Source organism: Nerophis lumbriciformis, linkage group LG04, assembly GCF_033978685.3.
Source record: "Nerophis lumbriciformis linkage group LG04, RoL_Nlum_v2.1, whole genome shotgun sequence".
Classification (NCBI taxonomy): Eukaryota; Metazoa; Chordata; class Actinopteri; order Syngnathiformes; family Syngnathidae; genus Nerophis; species Nerophis lumbriciformis.
The window spans coordinates 47023741-47042193 of NC_084551.2; the positions used below are offsets into that span (position 1 = coordinate 47023741).

Consider the following 18453-nt stretch of genomic DNA (forward strand, 5'->3'; position numbering starts at 1 on the left):
TTTTGCGTCTATTTTCGTCTCTGTCAGCTCACTGCTTGTGTATGACCGCCAAACACTGTTGGATCTTTGCCCCTCTCCCACTGATATGATCAACTTCGACGTTGGTTTTCGACGTCCCAGTCAGCTTTTTCACCTGGCCGGATTCCTGCCTTCCTTTCCCGCCCCCTGGCTCCTCTCCCCCGGCGGAAGCGTCTCCGGCGCCGCGGTAAACGTGGCGGCCAGCTGGTGAAAGTTAGGGCACTCCTGGCCCGGCTTCCCGTGGCTCCCCGAAGGAGGAATGGTGCGGTATCCGGTCTCCTACTGCACCCACGCTTGCTCGATCCCATCGGCTCCTGGCTGGTTCCTATCGTTGGTTTGGAGGAAGAAGCTTGCCGTCGTCGCTCCTGCTGTCCCCGCCCCCGGAGGCGCGGGGTGGATCACCGCCACCTGCGGGCTGTGTGTCGGGCCCCACCCGGATTAATTGCGGCCTTGGACGTGCTGGCCCCCGCCAGGTTCGGTCTTGTGAACGCAAGATCTTTGACAAACAAAACTTTTATCCTGAAGGATTTCTTCACTTCCCGCGGACTGGACTTCCTCTGTGTGACGGAGACATGGCTGAGAGCCGGTGAGTCCGCCCCTCTTAATGAACTTCTGCCTCCGGAGTGTTCCTACTTTAATTCCCCACGGCCGTCCGGTCGAAAAGGAGGAGGATTAGCAGTCGTTTTTAAAAATGACTTTAAATGCCGTCAGATCCGCCTACAATCCTCCTTTTCAAGCTTCGAACTGTGCATGTTTGAACTGGGTCTTTCTGATGTCGTCCTGTGTGCCGTCAAGTATCGACCACCCAAGTACCACAAAGACTTTATAACTGACTTTTCTGAATTTCTGGCTGAAATCCTGCCCAAATATGATCGTGTCCTTATTGTGGGTGATTTTAATATTCACACCTGCTGTCCAGACGAGCCGCTTTCCAGGAGCTTCCTGAATATAATCGACTCATTTAACTTTGTACAGTCTGTGTGTGGTTCTACACATGAACGCGGGCATACACTCGATTTAGTGCTCTCGTATGGTTTGTGTGTTTTTAATTTGGACATTTGCGACGCTGTGTTCTCTGATCACATGCCGATCCTGTTTGATATTGCCACGCAGTGTCCAGTTAAATTGTGCGCACCGCCCCAACGCTCTCGCATGTTTAATTCTTCGTCTCCTGCTCGGTTCTCCTCTATTTTTTCGACTCTTTGTGATGATAATTCTGCAGCATCTGTATGTCTGAATACTGAAGAGTTGGTTTCTGGGTTCAACTCTATTTGTTTACAAACACTGGACACGATCGCGCCTTTCAAATGCCGCCGCTCTAAAGCCACGCCTCAGCCCTGGTTGAATGACGTCACTCGGGCTGCCAGGCGCGTATGTACAGGTAAAAGCCAGTAAATTAGAATATTTTGAAAAACTTGATTTATTTCAGTAATTGCATTCAAAAGGTGTAACTTGTACATTATATGTATTCATTGCACACAGACTGATGCATTCAAATGTTTATTTCATTTAATTTTGATGATTTGAAGTGGCAACAAATGAAAATCCAAAATTCCGTGTGTCACAAAATTAGAATATTACTTAAGGCTAATACAAAAAAGGGATTTTTAGAAATGTTGGCCAACTGAAAAGTATGAAAATGAAAAATATGAGCATGTACAATACTCAATACTTGGTTGGAGCTCCTTTTGCCTCAATTACTGCGTTAATGCGGCGTGGCATGGAGTCGATGAGTTTCTGGCACTGCTCAGGTGTTATGAGAGCCCAGGTTGCTCTGATAGTGGCCTTCAACTCTTCTGCGTTTTTGGGTCTGGCATTCTGCATCTTCCTTTTCACAATACCCCACAGATTTTCTATGGGGCTAAGGTCAGGGGAGTTGGCGGGCCAATTTAGAACAGAAATACCATGGTCCGTAAACCAGGCACGGGTAGATTTTGCGCTGTGTGCAGGCGCCAAGTCCTGTTGGAACTTGAAATCTCCATCTCCATAGAGCAGGTCAGCAGCAGGAAGCATGAAGTGCTCTAAAACTTGCTGGTAGACGGCTGCGTTGACCCTGGATCTCAGGAAACAGAGTGGACCGACACCAGCAGATGACATGGCACCCCAAACCCTCACTAATGGTGGAAACTTTACACTAGACTTCAGGCAACGTGGATCCTGTGCCTCTCCTGTCTTCCTCCAGACTCTGGGACCTCGATTTCCAAAGGAAATGCAAAATTTGCATGGTTGGGTGATGGTTTGGGATGCTGTTCACAGCACAGCCATGGCCATCTATGGTAAGAGAGAAAAGAAGAACCCAGACTGGTTTGTCGCTGGGCTTGCAGAGATGGAGCCCATCATCGAAGCCAAGAGAACAGCCCAAATGAGTTAAAAGAACGATCCATCTGCAAAGACACTTGAGGCTCTCAGGAAGACAAGAAATAACGCCAAACGCATTGCAAGGCAATGTGCTAACAGCTACTGGCTCGACCTCTGCGAGAGTATCCAACTGGCTGCAGATAACGGTAATTCTCGTGGCATGTATACAGGTATGAAGAAAGCTTTCGGACCAACTACCAAGAAGGTAGTCCCACTGAAATCCTCCACTGGAGAAGTCATCACAGACCGTGGGCTCCAGATGGAAAGATGGGTCGAGCACTACCAGGAACTCTACTCCCGGGATATTGCAGTCAATGACACTACAATTGAGAACATCGAGAACCTACCTGTCATGGATGATCTCGACAAGCTCCCAACCTTAGCGGAGCTCAAGAAGGCAGTCAACTCCCTTACCTGTGGCAAAGCTCCAGGCAACGATGGCATTCCCACTGAGATCATCAAGAACAGTAAGGACACTGTTCTTCTAGACCATCTTCATGAGCTTCTATGTCAATGCTGGGATGAAGGAACAATTCCTCAGGATATGCGTGACTCAAACATCATCACACTGTACAAAAATAAAGGTGATCGCAGCGACTGCAACAATTACTGTGGAATATACCTCCTAAGCACTGTCGGGAAGACCTTCGCTAGAGTGTTACTCAACAGACTGCAATTGCTTGCTGCCCGTGTATATCCAGAATCACAATGTGGATTCAGGTCGGGGAGATCGACCATTGACATGATATTTTCTATCAGACAATTACAAGAGAAATGCCGTGAGTAGAGACAACCATTGTATATCGCCTTCATCGACCTTACAAAGGCCTTCGATTTAGTTAGCAGGAAGGCTCTCTTCAAGCTTTTGCACAAGATAGGCTGCCCACCAAAGCTGCTGAAGCTGATAACATCATTCCATGAAGATATGCAAGGAACTATCCAGTGTGACGGCTCCGCATCTGCCCCATTCCCAATTGAGAATGGAGTGAAGCAAGGATGCGTGCTTGCTCCTACGCTCTTCGGAATCTTCTTCTCGTTGCTATTGTCAGAAGCATTCAAATCATCTGACGATGGTGTTTACCTGCACACAAGGAGCGACGGGAAACTGTTCAACCTCGCACGTCTCCGGGCAAAGACCAGAGTGCGTAAAGTCCTCATCAGAGAGCTGCTCTTTGCAGATGATGCTGCTCTGGCCGCACCATCAGAGGAAGCACTACAGAGGCTGATCAACAGCTTTTCTGATGCATGCAAAGACTTTGGCTTAACTATAAGCCTCAAGAAGACCAACATTATGGGACAAGATATGCGCAACATTCCAAGGATCTCCATTGGAAACCACACCCTGCAAGTTGTTGAGAACTTCACCTATCTTGGCTCAACCATATCCAGCAATCTCTCTCTCGATGCCGAGCTCAACATCCGCATCGGCAAAGCATCTACAACGATGGCTAGACTCTCCAAGCGTGCTTGGGAGAACACACTGCTAACCATCAACACGAAAATGAAGATCTATCAAGCCTGTGTTCTCAGCACTCTACTTTATGGCAGCGAGTCATGGACCTCGTATGCACGCCAAGAGCGCCGTTTGAACTCCTTCCATCTTCGGTGCCTAAGGCGGATTCTGGGAATCAAATGGCAGGATCGCATCCCGAATAAGGATGTCCTCGAGAAAACAGGAATGAAGACAATCTTCGCTCTCCTTATACAACGACGTCTGAGATGGCTTGGCCATGTAAGTCGAATGGATGACACTCGCATTCCAAAAGACATCCTGTACGGAGAACTGGCCTCTGGAACAAGGGCTGTGGGAAGACCTGTCCTTCGTTTTAAAGATGTGTGTAAGCGTGATATGAAGGCCAGTGACATCAACCCATTAAACTGGGAAGCTTCTTCAGCTGAACGTGGGAAATGGAGGAAGTTAGTGAAGGAGGGCGTACATCAGAGTGACTTAAGAAGAGTAAGACAGTGGGAGGAGAAGCATGAACGTAGAAAGCGAACAGTCACACCCCCACTGAATCAACCAACAATACAATATGTATGCAGGAACTGCAGCAAAGCATGCCTGTCAAGAATTGGCTTATATAGTCACAACAGGCGTTGCACATGACATGAATTGACAATTGTGCGCAAAACTCTATTGTCTCTCAAGACAAACAGATGCCAGAGATAGAACATGCTATACGTTTACCAAACAATCTGTCACTCCTAATCGCTAAATCCCATGAAATCTTATACGTCTAGTCTCTTACGTGAATGAGCTAAATAAAATTATTTGATATTTTACGGTAATGTGTTAATAATTTCACACATAAGTCGCTTCTGAGTATAAGTCGCACCCCCGGCCAAACTATGAAAAAAACTGCGACTTATAGTCCGTAAAATACGGTATATACTAAATATTTAGGGCTGTCAAATTTAACATGGTAAGACACGTGATTAATCAACATTTTTTATTTTATTTATCATGTATAAACGCAGATAAGTCAAGCAATTTAATTTAATTTTGACCGCAAATACTACTTTCTCTTGATTGCGGACGGCTATCCAAAAGGCGTTGGATCGTTATACAGTCTGTGATCAGGTCGGTGCAAACGACAGGGAAAAATGTCGCCACCTGTGGCCAAGTGTTAGGTTTTGGAGTGTGTTTCCACGCGGTTGGCAGAGTGGCCGTGCCGCCAACCTGAGGGTTCCTGGTTCAATCCCCACCTTCTACCAACCTCGTCACGTCCGTTGTGTCCTTGAGCAAGACACTTCACCCTTGCTCCTGATGGGTCGTGGTTAGTGTTAGAATAATTGTTTCTAAATTCTCACAAAAACTTTGTGTTACATTGAGGGTCTGGTGAGAAGACAAAAGCTGTCTTTGAAACCTACCAAGAGTAAGGCTCGTAAAACTCCACTGTGTAGGGAGGAGAAAGCAAGATGAAGGTGTTCCTGTGTTCTTTCATGTATGGTAATCAACAGAAAGATATTGTTCTAACCCAAGGACTTCAAAGCGGAGAGAAGACAGGATCTGCCCAATTTCCAGACGACCTCTTTTTGAACCTCCTTTTTGAACTGTTATACGAACGTCTTTTTGAACTGACCTTTTCTGTGAACTTTTTGCGACCTTTGTCCTTTGGAAACAGCGGTGGCCATGTGGTCGGGGAGGGTCCACCCTCCCTACCGCTGTTTCCAAAGGACAAAGGTCGCAAAAAGTTCACAGAAAAGGTCAGTTCAAAAAGAGGTTCGTATACCAGTTCAAAAAGGAGGTTCAAAAAGAGGTCGTCTGGAAATTGGGCAGATCCTGTCTTATCTCCGCTTTGAAGTCCTTGGGTTAGAACAATATCTTTCTGTTGATTACCATACATGAAAGAACACAGGAACACCTTCATCTTGCTTTCCCCTCCCTACACAGTGGAGTTTTACGAGCCTTACTCTTGGTAGGTTTCAAAGACACACTTCACCCTTGCTCCTGATGGGTCGTGGTTAGTGTTAGAATAATTGTTTCTAAATACTCACAAAAACTTTGTGTTACATTGAGGGTCTGGTGAGAAGACAAAAGCTTCTTACCTGCACTTCCGCTCGAGTATTCACAATGCCGAGACGTAACAGAATGATCTAGCTCCCACTAAGGAGTGAGGCTGGCTTATAAAGCGCTCTGATTAGTGATCAGCAATAGGTGAGTCTTCTGATCAATCATCAGAGGGAAACGGTGCAGGAAGGCACACACAGGAAGTGGAAACCAAAATAGGAGAGCTAAACGGGAAATAAAGCCAGAAAACAGGAAATACACCCAAAAACGTAGACTAGACATGACCTGAGCCACTAGTCGTGACAGAAAATAAACTTTAGATAAAACCAAGGTAATTTGCATCTACTGCAGCTAATAATACCCTCATCAAAGCACAAGATTAAAATACCATCTACAAACCCCGTTTCCATATGAGTTGGGAAATTGTGTTAGATGTAAATATAAACGGAATACAATGATTTGCAAATCCTTTTCAACCCATATTCAATTGAATGCACTACAAAGACAACATATTTGATGTTCAAACTCATAAACTTTTTTTGCAAATAATAATTAACTTAGAATTTCATGGCTGCAACACGTGCCAAAGTAGTTGGGAAAGGGCATGTTCACCACTGTGTTACATCACCTTTTCTTTTAACAACACTCAATAAACGATCGGGAACTGAGGAAACTAATTGTTGAAGCTTTGAAAGTGGAATTCTTTCCCATTCTTGTTTTATGTAGAGCTTCAGTCGTTCAACAGTCCGGGGTCTCCGCTGTCGTATTTTACGCTTCATAATGCGCCACACATTTTCGATGGGGGACAGGTCTGGACTGCAGGCGGGCCAGGAAAGTGCCCGCACTCTTTTTTTACGAAGTCAGGCTGTTGTAACACGTGCTGAATGTGGCTTGGCATTGTCTTGCTGAAATAAGCAGGGGCGTCCATGAAAAAGACCGCGCTTAGATGGCAGCATATGTTGTTCCAAAACCTGTATGTACCTTTCAGCATTAATGGTGCTTTCAGAGATGTGTAAGTTACCCATGCCTTGGGCACTAATGCACCCCCATACCATCACAGATGCTGGCTTTTGAACTTTGCGTCGATAACAGTCTGGATGGTTCGCTTCCCCTTTGGTCCGGATGCCACGATGTCGAATATTTCCAAAAACAATTTGAAATGTGGACTCGTCAAACCACAGAACACTTTTCCACTTTGCATGAGTCCATCTTAGATGATCTCGGGCCCAGAGAAGCCGGCCACGTTTCTGGATGTTGTTAATAAATGGCTTTCGCTTTGCATAGTAGAGCTTTAACTTGCACTTACAGATGTAACGACGAACTGTATTTAGTGACAGTGGTTTTCTGAAGTGTTCCTGAGCCCATGTGGTGATATCCTTTAGAGATTGATGTCGGTTTTTGATACAGTGCCGTCTGAGGGATCGAAGGTCACGGTCATTCAATGTTGGTTTCCGGCAATGCCGCTTACGTGGAGTGATTTCTCCAGATTCTCTGAACTTTTGATGATATTATGGACCGTAGATGTTGAAATCCCTAAATTTCTTGCAATTGCACTTTGAGAAATGTTATTCTTAAACTGTTTGACTATTTGCTCACGCAGTTGTGGACAAAGGGGTGTGCCTCGCCCCATCCTTTCTTGTTAAAGACTGAGCATTTTCTGGGAAGCTGTTTTTATACCCAATCATGGCACCCACCTGTTCCCAATTAGCCTGCACACCTGTGGGATGTTCCAAATAAGTGTTTGATGAGCATTCCTCAACTTTATCAGTATTTATTGCCACCTTTCCCAACTTCTTTGTCACGTGTTGCTGGCATCAAATTCTAAAGTTAATGATTATTTGCAAAAAAAAAAAATGTTTATCAGTTTGAACATCAAATATGTTGTCTTTGTAGCATATTCAACTGAATATGGGTTGAAAATTATTTGCAAATCATTGTATTCAGTTTACATTTACATCTAACACAATTTCCCAACTCATATGGAAACGGGGTTTGTAAAAGCAGAACATGTGTTTGAGGCAGCCGCTTGCAAGAACGTCACTAGCAAACTCAGAAGTGTGATTAATCTGACTGAAAAGGATCGATTTAAATCGAGAATAGTCTTGAATCGAGACTAATTGAATCGTGAGTTGTTGTAATATCCACAGCCCTAATGTGTTCTATGACGAAAATAACACTTGCGGCAATACAAACAAAACAGAGTTTGTGTTTGTGTGACAATTAGGGAAATCAGGGATTCTCAGGAGTTCCAGGACCACCTGGTGAGAGAGGCGCGGGAGTGCAAGGACCAAAAGTAAGTGTGGTAACTTTGTACCACAAACTCACACAACAATGACATCCCAAAGGGTAACTTTTAGACAAAACCTTTGATACAACATTATGATGCTCCTAGGGGGATGTGGGAGTCCAGGGTCCACCCGGCATCCCTGGTCAGCCAGGAGAGGATGGGGTCGCAGGGCAAAAGGTATCAAAGTTCACTGTATACAGTATTAAAGGTATTTAACGGATATTTTGAAGTTACTTTGGTTCCCTCCTTTTTTCAATGTCAGGGTGACATCGGGTTCCCGGGGTCCAGGGGACCAGACGGTAGTCCCGGTACAGGCGCCCCTGGAGGAAAGGTGAAGATTTTCACACAGTTTTTTTAATCATCATTATGATTGTAATAGCATGAGCAAACTTAGCATGATGTTTTGTCAGGGGGACAGAGGGGACAGAGGGACCAGGGGTCAGCCAGGTGCTGTTGGTCCTGCGGGACCAGTGGGACCAAAGGTAAGGGTTTTCGAGGCCATCATTGTTGTGCAACTTGATGAAGTTGCGGTACATCGATCTGCTTTGACGTTGTGAATAGAAACTTTGACTTCCTACTTTTCTGGAATGCAGCCCAATTAGTGTTTTGTGTTTAGGGGGATCCTGGATTTATCGGGCCACCCGGTGCACCAGGACAACTAGGGAGGGGTATTCCTGGTGCCAAGGTAAGAACATGCGGTGCAACCCCGTTTGTTTCCTCGCATCATCCATTCTTGCTGTCCCTCTAGGGAGATCCCGGTCAGCAAGGTTCCGCTGGAGCTGTGGGTGAGCCAGGCCGGAGTATAACTGGACCCAAGGTGCGTTCAAGTTCTTATTACTTTCAATAATCTATGATGACAAAGTTCTGACAGTGTGGTTTGTTTTTAAAGGGTGACAGAGGGTTTCCAGGACCTGCAGGGTTGTCTGGAGGTAAAGGAGAAGGCAGTCCAGGCCTTCCAGTGAGTACCAATGTACTTTATCAGTGTCCAGCCTTTGCTGGTCCTTGTTATCATCCTTTTGCCTTAGGGTCTTCCAGGACCTCCTGGCTTGACGGGCGAGCCTGGACCAGATGGAGTAGGCCTACCAGGACCAAAGGTAAGGAAGAGGTAGCAAAGAATGATGAGTGGTTGATAACTATCTTCATTTCATCCAGGGAGACAGAGGCCTACCTGGAACTCCTGGACCTGGAGGGCCACCAGGAATTGGACATCTTGGGCCAAAGGTAGTCTTTTAAATTGTGATTATCATGCATTGAAGCCTTAAAGATTCAGATTTCTCTTGAGAGACAGGCTTTTGACTTTTTCGTGCAGGGTTCCATTGGCGCAATAGGCCCTCCTGGTCCACAGGGCCCCCCAGGTGAGGGTATCCAAGGACAAAAGGTAAAGCTGCCACGTGAAAACTGCAGGATCCACTTTGCAAGAGTGCAGACTCCAGAATGTTTTGACTTTCTTTCCAGGGAGAGCCTGGATTTCAGGGGATTCCTGGCCCGAGAGGTCCTTCTGGACTAGGACTGCAGGGGGACAAGGTACCACGATCTTGCTGATAATCCCTTAACCAAAGTCCTTGAGAATTACTTAAAAATACCCATGCCAGCTTGACTCTGTGGTTTAAGCCTGATTAGATGGATGCTACTCCGCTCTTGCAGGGGGACCGAGGCTTCAGTGGTGAGAGAGGAAAAAAGGGAGACAGTGGGTCAGCTGGAGAACCTGGAGCCACCGGACTTTTGGTACTGGATTTTGTTTTAAAACAAGTTATGAATGGAGGAATAGATGGAGATGGGAATGGACAGGTTTGACTCTTCAAACCTAGGATGTACTGTGCAAATGATGGTTGAGGACTCAACCTGAATGCATCATCTCATGGTCTATCTGTTTTGAATCACAGGGACGAGTGGGACAAAAAGGTGACCCTGGAATTACGGTAAGTCAAATAATGTCAAAGTTAAAGTTCAACGTGATTTTTTTTTCAGTCCTGAGAACCTTTCTTTGCTACTTTCACAGAGGGAAGAAATCATCAAAATCGTGAGATCAATATGCAGTAAGTCGGTAACACTGAGACGTAGTTTCTACTTTTGTTCCATGATTAAAGTCCAGGTGACTATTTCATGTCCCAGATTGCGGGGTGACGTGCCGCCAAAGCCCGTTGGAGCTGGTCTTTGTGATTGACAGCTCCGAGAGCGTGGGCCCGGACAACTTCAATGTCATCAAAGACTTTGTGAGTGCCGTCGTAGACCGGGCTTCCGTGGGCAGAGGCACCACACGGGTAGGCGTGGTGCTCTACAGCCACATCAACACGGTGGTGGTCAGCCTCAACCAGGAGGCCTCCCTGGACGAGGTCAAGTCGGCGGTGCGCTCTATGACCTATTTGGGCGAGGGCACTTTTACGGGCAGCGCCATCCAGCGGGCCAACCATCTTTTCAGAGCGGCTAGGGTCGGCGTGAGGAAGGTGGCCATCGTCATCACAGACGGCCAGGCCGACAAGAGGGACTCGGTCAGTCTGGAGAGCGCAGTGAGGGAAGCCCGGGCAAGTAACATCGAGATGTTTGTGATCGGTGTGGTCAACACCAGCGACCCGCTGTTTGTGGAGTTCAAGAAGGAACTGGACCTCATGGCTTCGGAACCAGACGGAGACCACGTGTATCTCATCAACGACTTCAAAACACTGCCAGGTGACAATGGCCAGATCTTGTAACGCAAAAAAACACAGACTAGAATAGCAAGTACAAACCCCGTTTCCATATGAGTTGGGAAATTGTGTTAGATGTAAATATAAACGGAATACAATGATTTGCAAATCATTTTCAACCCATATTCAGTTGAATATGCTACAAAGACAACATATTTGATGTTCAAACTGATAAACTTTTTTTTGTTGTTGCAAATAATCATTAACTTTAGAATTTGATGCCAGCAACACGTGACAAAGAAGTTGGGAAAGGTGGCAATAAATACTGATAAAGTTGAGGAATGCTCATCAAACACTTATTTGGAACATCCCACAGGTGAACAGGCAAATTGGGAACAGGGGGTGCCATGATTGGGTATAAAAGTAGATTCCATGAAATGCTCAGTCATTCACAAACAAGGATGGGGCGAGGATCACCACTTTGTCAACAAATGCGTGAGCAAATTGTTGAACAGTTTAAGAAAAACCTTTCTCAACCAGCTATTGCAAGGAATTTAGGGATGTCACCATCTACGGTCCGTAATATCATCAAAGGGTTCAGAGAATCTGGAGAAATCACTGCACGTAAGCAGCTAAGCCCGTGACCTTTGATCCCTCAGGCTGTACTGCATCAACAAGCGACATCAGTGTGTAAAGGATATCACCACATGGGCTCAGGAACACTTCAAAAACCCACTGTCAGTAACTATAGTTGGTCGCTACATCTGTAAGTGCAAGTTAAAACTCTCCTATGCAAGGCGAAAACCATTTATCAACAACACCCAAAAAACGCCGTCGGCTTCGCTGGGCCTGAACTCATCTAAGATGGACTGATACAAAGTGGAAAAGTGTTCTGTGGTCTGACGAGTCCACATTTCAAATTGTTTTTGGAAACTGTGGACGTCGTGTCGAGGAAAAGAACCATCCGGATTGTTATAGGTGCAATGTTGAAAAGGCAGCATCTGTGATGGTATGGGGGTGTATTAGTGCCCAAGACATGGGTAACTTACACATCTGTGAAGGCGCCATTAATGCTGAAAGGTACATACAGGTTTTGGAGCAACATATGTTGCCATCCAAGCAACGTTACCATGGACGCCCCTGCTTATTTCAGCAAGACAATGCAAAGCAACATGTTACATCAACGTGGCTTCGTAGTAAAAGAGTGCGGGTACTAGACTGGCCTGCCTGTAGTCCAGACCTGTCTCCCATTGAAAATGTGTGGCGCATTATGAAGCCTAAAATACCACAAGGGAGACCCCCGGACTGTTGAACAACTTAAGCTGTACATCAAGCATGAATGGGAAAAATTCCACCTGAGAAGCTTAAAAAATGTGTCTCCTCAGTTCCCAAACGTTTACTGAGTGTTGTTAAAAGGAAAGGCCATGTAACACAGTGGTGAACATGCCCTTTCCCAACTACTTTGGCACGTGTTGCAGCCATGAAATTCTAAGTTAATTATTATTTGCAAAAAAAAAATAAAGTTTTTGAGTTTGAACATCAAATATGTTGTCTTTGTAGTGCATTCACTTGAATATGGGTTGAAACGGATTTGCAAATCATTGTATTCCGTTTATATTTACATGTAACACAATTTCCCAACTCATATGGAAACGGGGTTTGTAGATAAAAAATAGCTCTAGAGATCCTAAAAATCGCAGAAACAACCATTATCTGCTAAAACGCATAATCCCAACTTTAGTTAGCGGTCACTAGCTTACAGTGAGCTAAAGTGCTATCTTACCTTATCCGCTATATGTTGGAATTATCTTACATGTGATAATGTTGACAACTTAATTTTTTCATGGGGTTAATCTTTATCCAGATTGGATAAACAACTGAATGCTTCTTTGAATGTTTAGTTCAATTGTAGGTTATCAACTAGCAGCAGTTGGATGTTAGCTCTTTTGAAGTATAGCCAAGTTAGCATCATTAGTGACGCTGATTTATTGTTCCAGCCCTCGAGAAGAATCTGTTGAGCCGCATCTGTGAGGACGGTCAAGGAGTCTCCCTTCAGCCGGTTCCATCTCATCCCGAAAGAGAACCCACTGCGCCGCAGAGACCAAAAACAGACGATAGAACCTCGTTGGAACCCCAAAGACTGCCGTTCTTTGACAGGGAACCTTTTAGAACAGGAACCAACGTTGAGCCGAAGCACCCCGTCACGGCTGGAGTCAACGGGCCGATGGCACCCACCATGAAGACCCCACGGGGGTCCCGTCCACCCATGACTTCTGCATCCCCACGTGAGTTTGTCCAAAAAGAAGCTCGATGATGACATGTTGAAATGTTTTAAAAGAGTACAAAAAAACAAAACAACATCTTACCTCCATGGCAGAGCGCTGCAGTCATCCTCTGGACCCGGGGCCGTGCCGGGACTACGTGGTGAGGTGGTACTATGACGCCACGGCCAACTCCTGCGCTCAGTTCTGGTTTGGAGGCTGTGAAGGTAACACCAACCAATTTGACAGCAAAAAGAGCTGTAAGGAAGCCTGCGTGCACGTCTAACAGGAACTATCATGGTACTGTCCTTTAACACCCAGTTTTACCAAGTCTGACTTTAATGTGAACACAATGTTTAACAATTTATTCAAACGTTAAAAACTTATTTGTCATCTACTCACGTACCCCATCATTTAATTGATAACCACTGACTGTTCAGTAAAGCCGATCATGTTGTACTATTGTTTTCTTACTTTATATTTTTTTAAATCCTAATTTCAATAATGTGTAATGTCATTGAAGAATAAAGCTATTTTTGAACTATTGCTGTTGCATTGACCCATACTTGCCAACCCTCCCGGATTTTCCGGGAGACTCCCGAAATTCAGCGCCTCTCCCGAAAACCTCCCGGGACAAATTTTCTCCCGAAAATCTCCCGAAGCTGGAGGCCACACCCCCTCCAGCTCCATGCGGACCTGAGTGAGGACAGCCTGTTTTCACGTCCGCTTTCCCACAATATAAACAGCGTGCCTGCCCAATCACGTTATAACTGTAGAATGATGGAGGGCGAGTTTTTGGTTTCGTATGTGGGTTTATTGTTAGGCAGTTTCATTAACGTCCTCCCAGGTAACAACACACAACAACAGCAGTCACGTTTTCGTCTACCGTAAAGCAGTTTATCTGCCGTAAACAGCAATGTTGTGACACTCTTAAACAGGACAATACTGCCATCTACTGTACATGCATATGTGACAATAACATCTACGGCTTTTAGAGAGTGCAGTGCACAACTGCGCACACAAAAGGAGACGAAGCAGAAGAACGAGAAAGATACAGACGTGGCGACGGCGACGACGAGTAAGATGAAGAAATACGCTTGTAAGTTCCAAGCCGCAGCTGCGATTGGACCTGGATAGCCTCCGGGAAGAAGTAGTGGACTACCAAGTGCTTGGCAGTGAAGATCTTCCTCAGTAAGCAAAGATTGACCGGTTTTGGGCCATGATAGGGAGAGATGGAAGATTCCAGACTCTAGTGCATTTGATGAAAGCACTTTTGTGCGTGCCACACAGCAATGCATCATCAGAGAGGGTGTTCAGCATGGTTAGAAAAATAGTGACAGAGATCAGAGAATAGAACAAGGATGGACAATTCAACCCTTAACTCAACAATGAGTAGATGAGTGTTATGTGTGTGTATATGTGTAAATAAATGAACACTGAAATTCAAGTATTTCTTTTTTATATATATATATATGTATATATATATATAGCTAGAATTCACTGAAAGTCAAGTATTTCTTATATATATATATATATATATATATATATATATATATATATGAAATACTTGACTTGGTGAATTCTAGCTGTAAATATACTCCTCCCCTCTTAACCACGCCCCCGCCCCAACCACGCCCCCCACCCCCCAAAATCAGAGGTCTCAAGGTTGGCAAGTATTCATTGAACTCACTTATTTAAAATATATATTTTTTAAAAAGAGTATTTATACGAAAATAACTTATTTTTGGCTGCATATCAATTACTTACTCCTTGTTATTATCAATGTCACAGATGTCAAACTCAAGTACATTATCATTTCTTACCAAATATATTAGTTTTTTCCATATTGACAGAAAACAAACTTGTATGCTGCATGCAATTGCATGTTTTCAAACTTTAATATTATTCATTAATGCTACGAAAATGTACAAACATTTGTTAAAGGAGTCATATTATATATAGTTTGTTCTACATTTAAAACTCTTCCTTGTGGTCTACATAGCATGTAATGATGGTTCTTCTTTTTATAAGTTAGAACTATACTCTACTATAAGCTACAGCAGGGGTGCCCACACTTTTTCAGCAGGTGAGTTATTTATCAAATTAACATGACAAGGTGATATATATATATATATATATATATATATATATATATATATATATATATATATATATATATATATATATATATATATATATATATATTGTGTAATTAATAATTAAAAAGAGAATACAATGATTTGCGAATTCTTTTCAACTTATTTTCAATTGAATAGACTGCAAAGACAAGATATTTAATGTTCGAACTGAGAAACTTAATTTTTGTTGTTGTTGCAAATAATTATTAACTTAGAATTTAATGGCAACAACACATTGCAAAAAAGTTGGCACAGGGGCATTTTTACCACTGTGTGACATTGTTTAAGAACAACATTTCTCAACCAGCTATTGCAAAGAATTTAGGGATTTTACCATCTATGGTCCATAATATCATCAAAAGGTTCAGAGAGTCTGGAGAAATCACTGCACGTAAGCGGCAAGGCCGAAAACCAACTTTAAATGCCCGTGACCTTCGATCCCTCAGGCAGTGCTGCATCAAAAACCAACATCAGTGTGTCAAGGATATCACCACATGGGCTCAGGAACACTTCGGAAAACCACTGTCAGTAACTACAGTTGGTCGCTACATCTGTAAGTGCAAGTTAAAACTCTACTATGCAAAGCGAAAACCATTTATCAACAACACCCAGACACGCCGCCGGCTTCGCCGGGCCTGAGCTCATCTAAGATGGACTGAAAAAAAAAATAAAAAAATAAGATGGACTGATGCAAAGTGTAAAAGTGTTCTGTGGTCTGACGAGTCCACATTTCAAATTGTTTTTGGAAACTGTGGACTTTGTGTCCTCTGGAATAAAGAGGAAAAGAACCATCCAGATTGTTATAGGCGCAAAGTTGAAAAGCCAGCATCTGTGATGGTATGGGGGTGTATTAGTGCCCAAGACATGGGTAACTTACACATCTGTGAAGGCACCATTAATGCTGAAAGGTACATACAGGTTTTGGAGTAACATATGTTGCCATCCAAGCAACGTTATCATGGACGCCCCTGCTTATTTCAGCAAGACAATGCCAAGCCACGTGTTACAACAGTGTGGCTTCATAGTAAAAGAGTGCGGGTACTAGACTGGCCTGCCTGTAGTCCAGACCTGTCTCCCATTGAAAATGTGTGGCGCAATATGAAGCCTAAATTACCACAACGGAGACCCCGGACTGTTAAGCTGTACATCAAGCGAGACTGGGAAAGAATTCCACCTGAAAAGCTTCAAAAATTGGTCTCCTCAGTTCCCAAACGTTTACTGAGTGTTGTTAAAAGGAAAGGCCATGTAACACAGTGCTAAAAATGCCCCTGTGCCAACTTTTTTGCAATGTGTTGCTGCCATTAAATTCTAAGTTAATGATTATTTGCAAAAAAAAAATAAGTTTCTCAGTTCCAACATTAAATATCTTGTCTTTGCAGTCTATTCAATTGAATATAAGTTGAAAAGGATTTGCAAATCATTGTATTCTGTTTTTATTTACCATTTACACAACGTGCCAACTTCACTGGTTTTGGGTTTTGTATGGAAATGTATATATACACATATAAATACACATAAATATATGTATATACAGTACGTGTATATCAATGTATACACATTTGTATGCTCGCTTCTTTCGAGATATCTGCTCTCCATAAAAAGCCTGCAAAAGAGGCTCTTTGAATCAAAGATGGTCTTCACAATCTTTGGAGAAAGTGATGAGTGCAAGCTGTGTGAAAAATGCACCTTTAATCAAGTATCATTTGTAAAAGACTAGAAAAGAGGACATGATGAAGTAACCCGGCTGCTGAGACGGGTCTGGATCCTTCCCGCCAAACAAGCCAAAGTAGACCACCGTGTTGGATTCAAAGCCACTCAGCTCCAACTGAAAAATCCAACAAACAAAAAGTTTTTGTTGCCAAACACTCCTGGAGCTGTTTTAACTGGACACTGTCATTTTGTGTAAGAGATCATGCTATTGACACACTGCAGCCTTCACTCGTTAGTCATATGGATTATCATTAAAGTATTACCTACAGTATGTATGTACACCTTGCTTTATGGATAAAAAACATCTTACTTTTTAGAATAATAAATATTGCTTTCTGTAAACAAATATTGCTTTGTGGAATAATAAATGTTGCATTCTGGAATTAAAACATTTTTTGAATAACTTTCTGGATTAAAAAAAAAAATCCTTTCCAGAATAATAAATTGTGCTTTCTGAAAACAATAAATCCATCCATCCATTTCCTACCGCTTGTCCCTCTCTGTCTTGCAGGGGTGCTGGAGCCTATCCCAGCTGCATGAAAACAAATCTTGCTTTGTGAAATAATAAATCTTGCTTTCTAGAATTAAAAAAAAACATTTCTAAATGAATTTCTGGATTAAAAAAAAAAAAAAAATCTATTTTAGAATAATAAATCTTGCTTTCTGAAAACAAATCTTGCTTTCTGGAATAACTTTCTGGATTAAAAAAATCTTCCTTTATAGAATATTAAATGTTGGTGTCTGAAAACAAATCTTGTTTTGTGAAATAATAAATAACTTCCTGGATAAACAACGTTTTCCATTTTAGAATAATACACCTTGCTTTCTGAAAACAAATCTTGCTTTCTGGAATAACTTTCTGGATTAAAAAAATCTTCTTTCATAGAAAATGAAATGTTGGTGTCTGAAAACAAATCTTGTTTTGTGAAATAATAAATATTGCTTTCTGGAATAACTTCCTGGATAAACAACGTTTACCTTTTTAGAATAATAAATATTGCTTTCTAAAAACAAATCTTGCTTTGTGGAATATAAAATATTTTTTTCTGGAATAAAAAAAAAATGCTGTTTTCTGGAATGAATTTCTGGATTTGAAAAAAATCTTCCATTTTAGAATAATACATCTTGCTTTCTGAAAACAAATCTTGCTTTCTGGAATAACTTTCTGGATTAAAAAAATCTTCCTTTATAGAATATTAAATGTTGGTGTCTGAAAACAAATCTTGTTTTGTGAAATAAAAAATATTGCTTTCTGGAATAACTTCCTGGATAAACAAAGTTTTCCTTTTTAGAATAATAAATATTGCTTTCTGAAAACAAATCTTGCTTTGTGGAATACTAAATCTTGCTTTCTGGAATATAAAATACTGTTTTCTGGAATAACTTTCTGCCTTTTAAAAAAGCTTCCTTTTTAGAATAATATATCTTGATTTCTGAAAACAAATCTTGCTTTGTGAAATAATAAATCTTGCTTTCTGGAATGAAAAAAAAAACCCTGCTGTTTTCTGGAATGAATTTCTGGATTTAAAAAAAATCTTCCATTTTA

The 18453-nt window shown here is 42.7% G+C and overlaps 2 protein-coding genes across 2 annotated transcripts in view; one reads left to right on the top strand and one right to left on the bottom strand.

The window, feature by feature from the left end:
* The window catches only part of col28a1b (collagen, type XXVIII, alpha 1b), a 66970-nt gene extending 53386 nt beyond the window's left edge, over positions 1 to 13584 (top strand). Inside the window, exons 18-34 of the mRNA XM_061956306.2 lie at positions 8112 to 8180; positions 8280 to 8351; positions 8437 to 8505; positions 8585 to 8656; positions 8791 to 8859; positions 8923 to 8991; positions 9064 to 9132; positions 9200 to 9268; positions 9327 to 9395; positions 9484 to 9552; positions 9630 to 9698; positions 9819 to 9899; positions 10058 to 10093; positions 10174 to 10210; positions 10287 to 10841; positions 12796 to 13083; positions 13176 to 13584. Coding sequence (XP_061812290.1) covers positions 8112 to 8180; positions 8280 to 8351; positions 8437 to 8505; positions 8585 to 8656; positions 8791 to 8859; positions 8923 to 8991; positions 9064 to 9132; positions 9200 to 9268; positions 9327 to 9395; positions 9484 to 9552; positions 9630 to 9698; positions 9819 to 9899; positions 10058 to 10093; positions 10174 to 10210; positions 10287 to 10841; positions 12796 to 13083; positions 13176 to 13345 — 1932 coding nt within the window. The 3' untranslated portion in view covers positions 13346 to 13584. The remainder of the gene's footprint in view (positions 1 to 8111; positions 8181 to 8279; positions 8352 to 8436; positions 8506 to 8584; positions 8657 to 8790; positions 8860 to 8922; positions 8992 to 9063; positions 9133 to 9199; positions 9269 to 9326; positions 9396 to 9483; positions 9553 to 9629; positions 9699 to 9818; positions 9900 to 10057; positions 10094 to 10173; positions 10211 to 10286; positions 10842 to 12795; positions 13084 to 13175) is intronic.
* Positions 13585 to 16867: 3283 nt separating this feature from the next.
* The window catches only part of LOC133593141 (uncharacterized), a 71073-nt gene continuing 69487 nt past the window's right edge, over positions 16868 to 18453 (bottom strand). Inside the window, exon 12 of the mRNA XM_072912935.1 lies at positions 16868 to 17022. Coding sequence (XP_072769036.1) covers positions 16897 to 17022 — 126 coding nt within the window. The 3' untranslated portion in view covers positions 16868 to 16896. The remainder of the gene's footprint in view (positions 17023 to 18453) is intronic.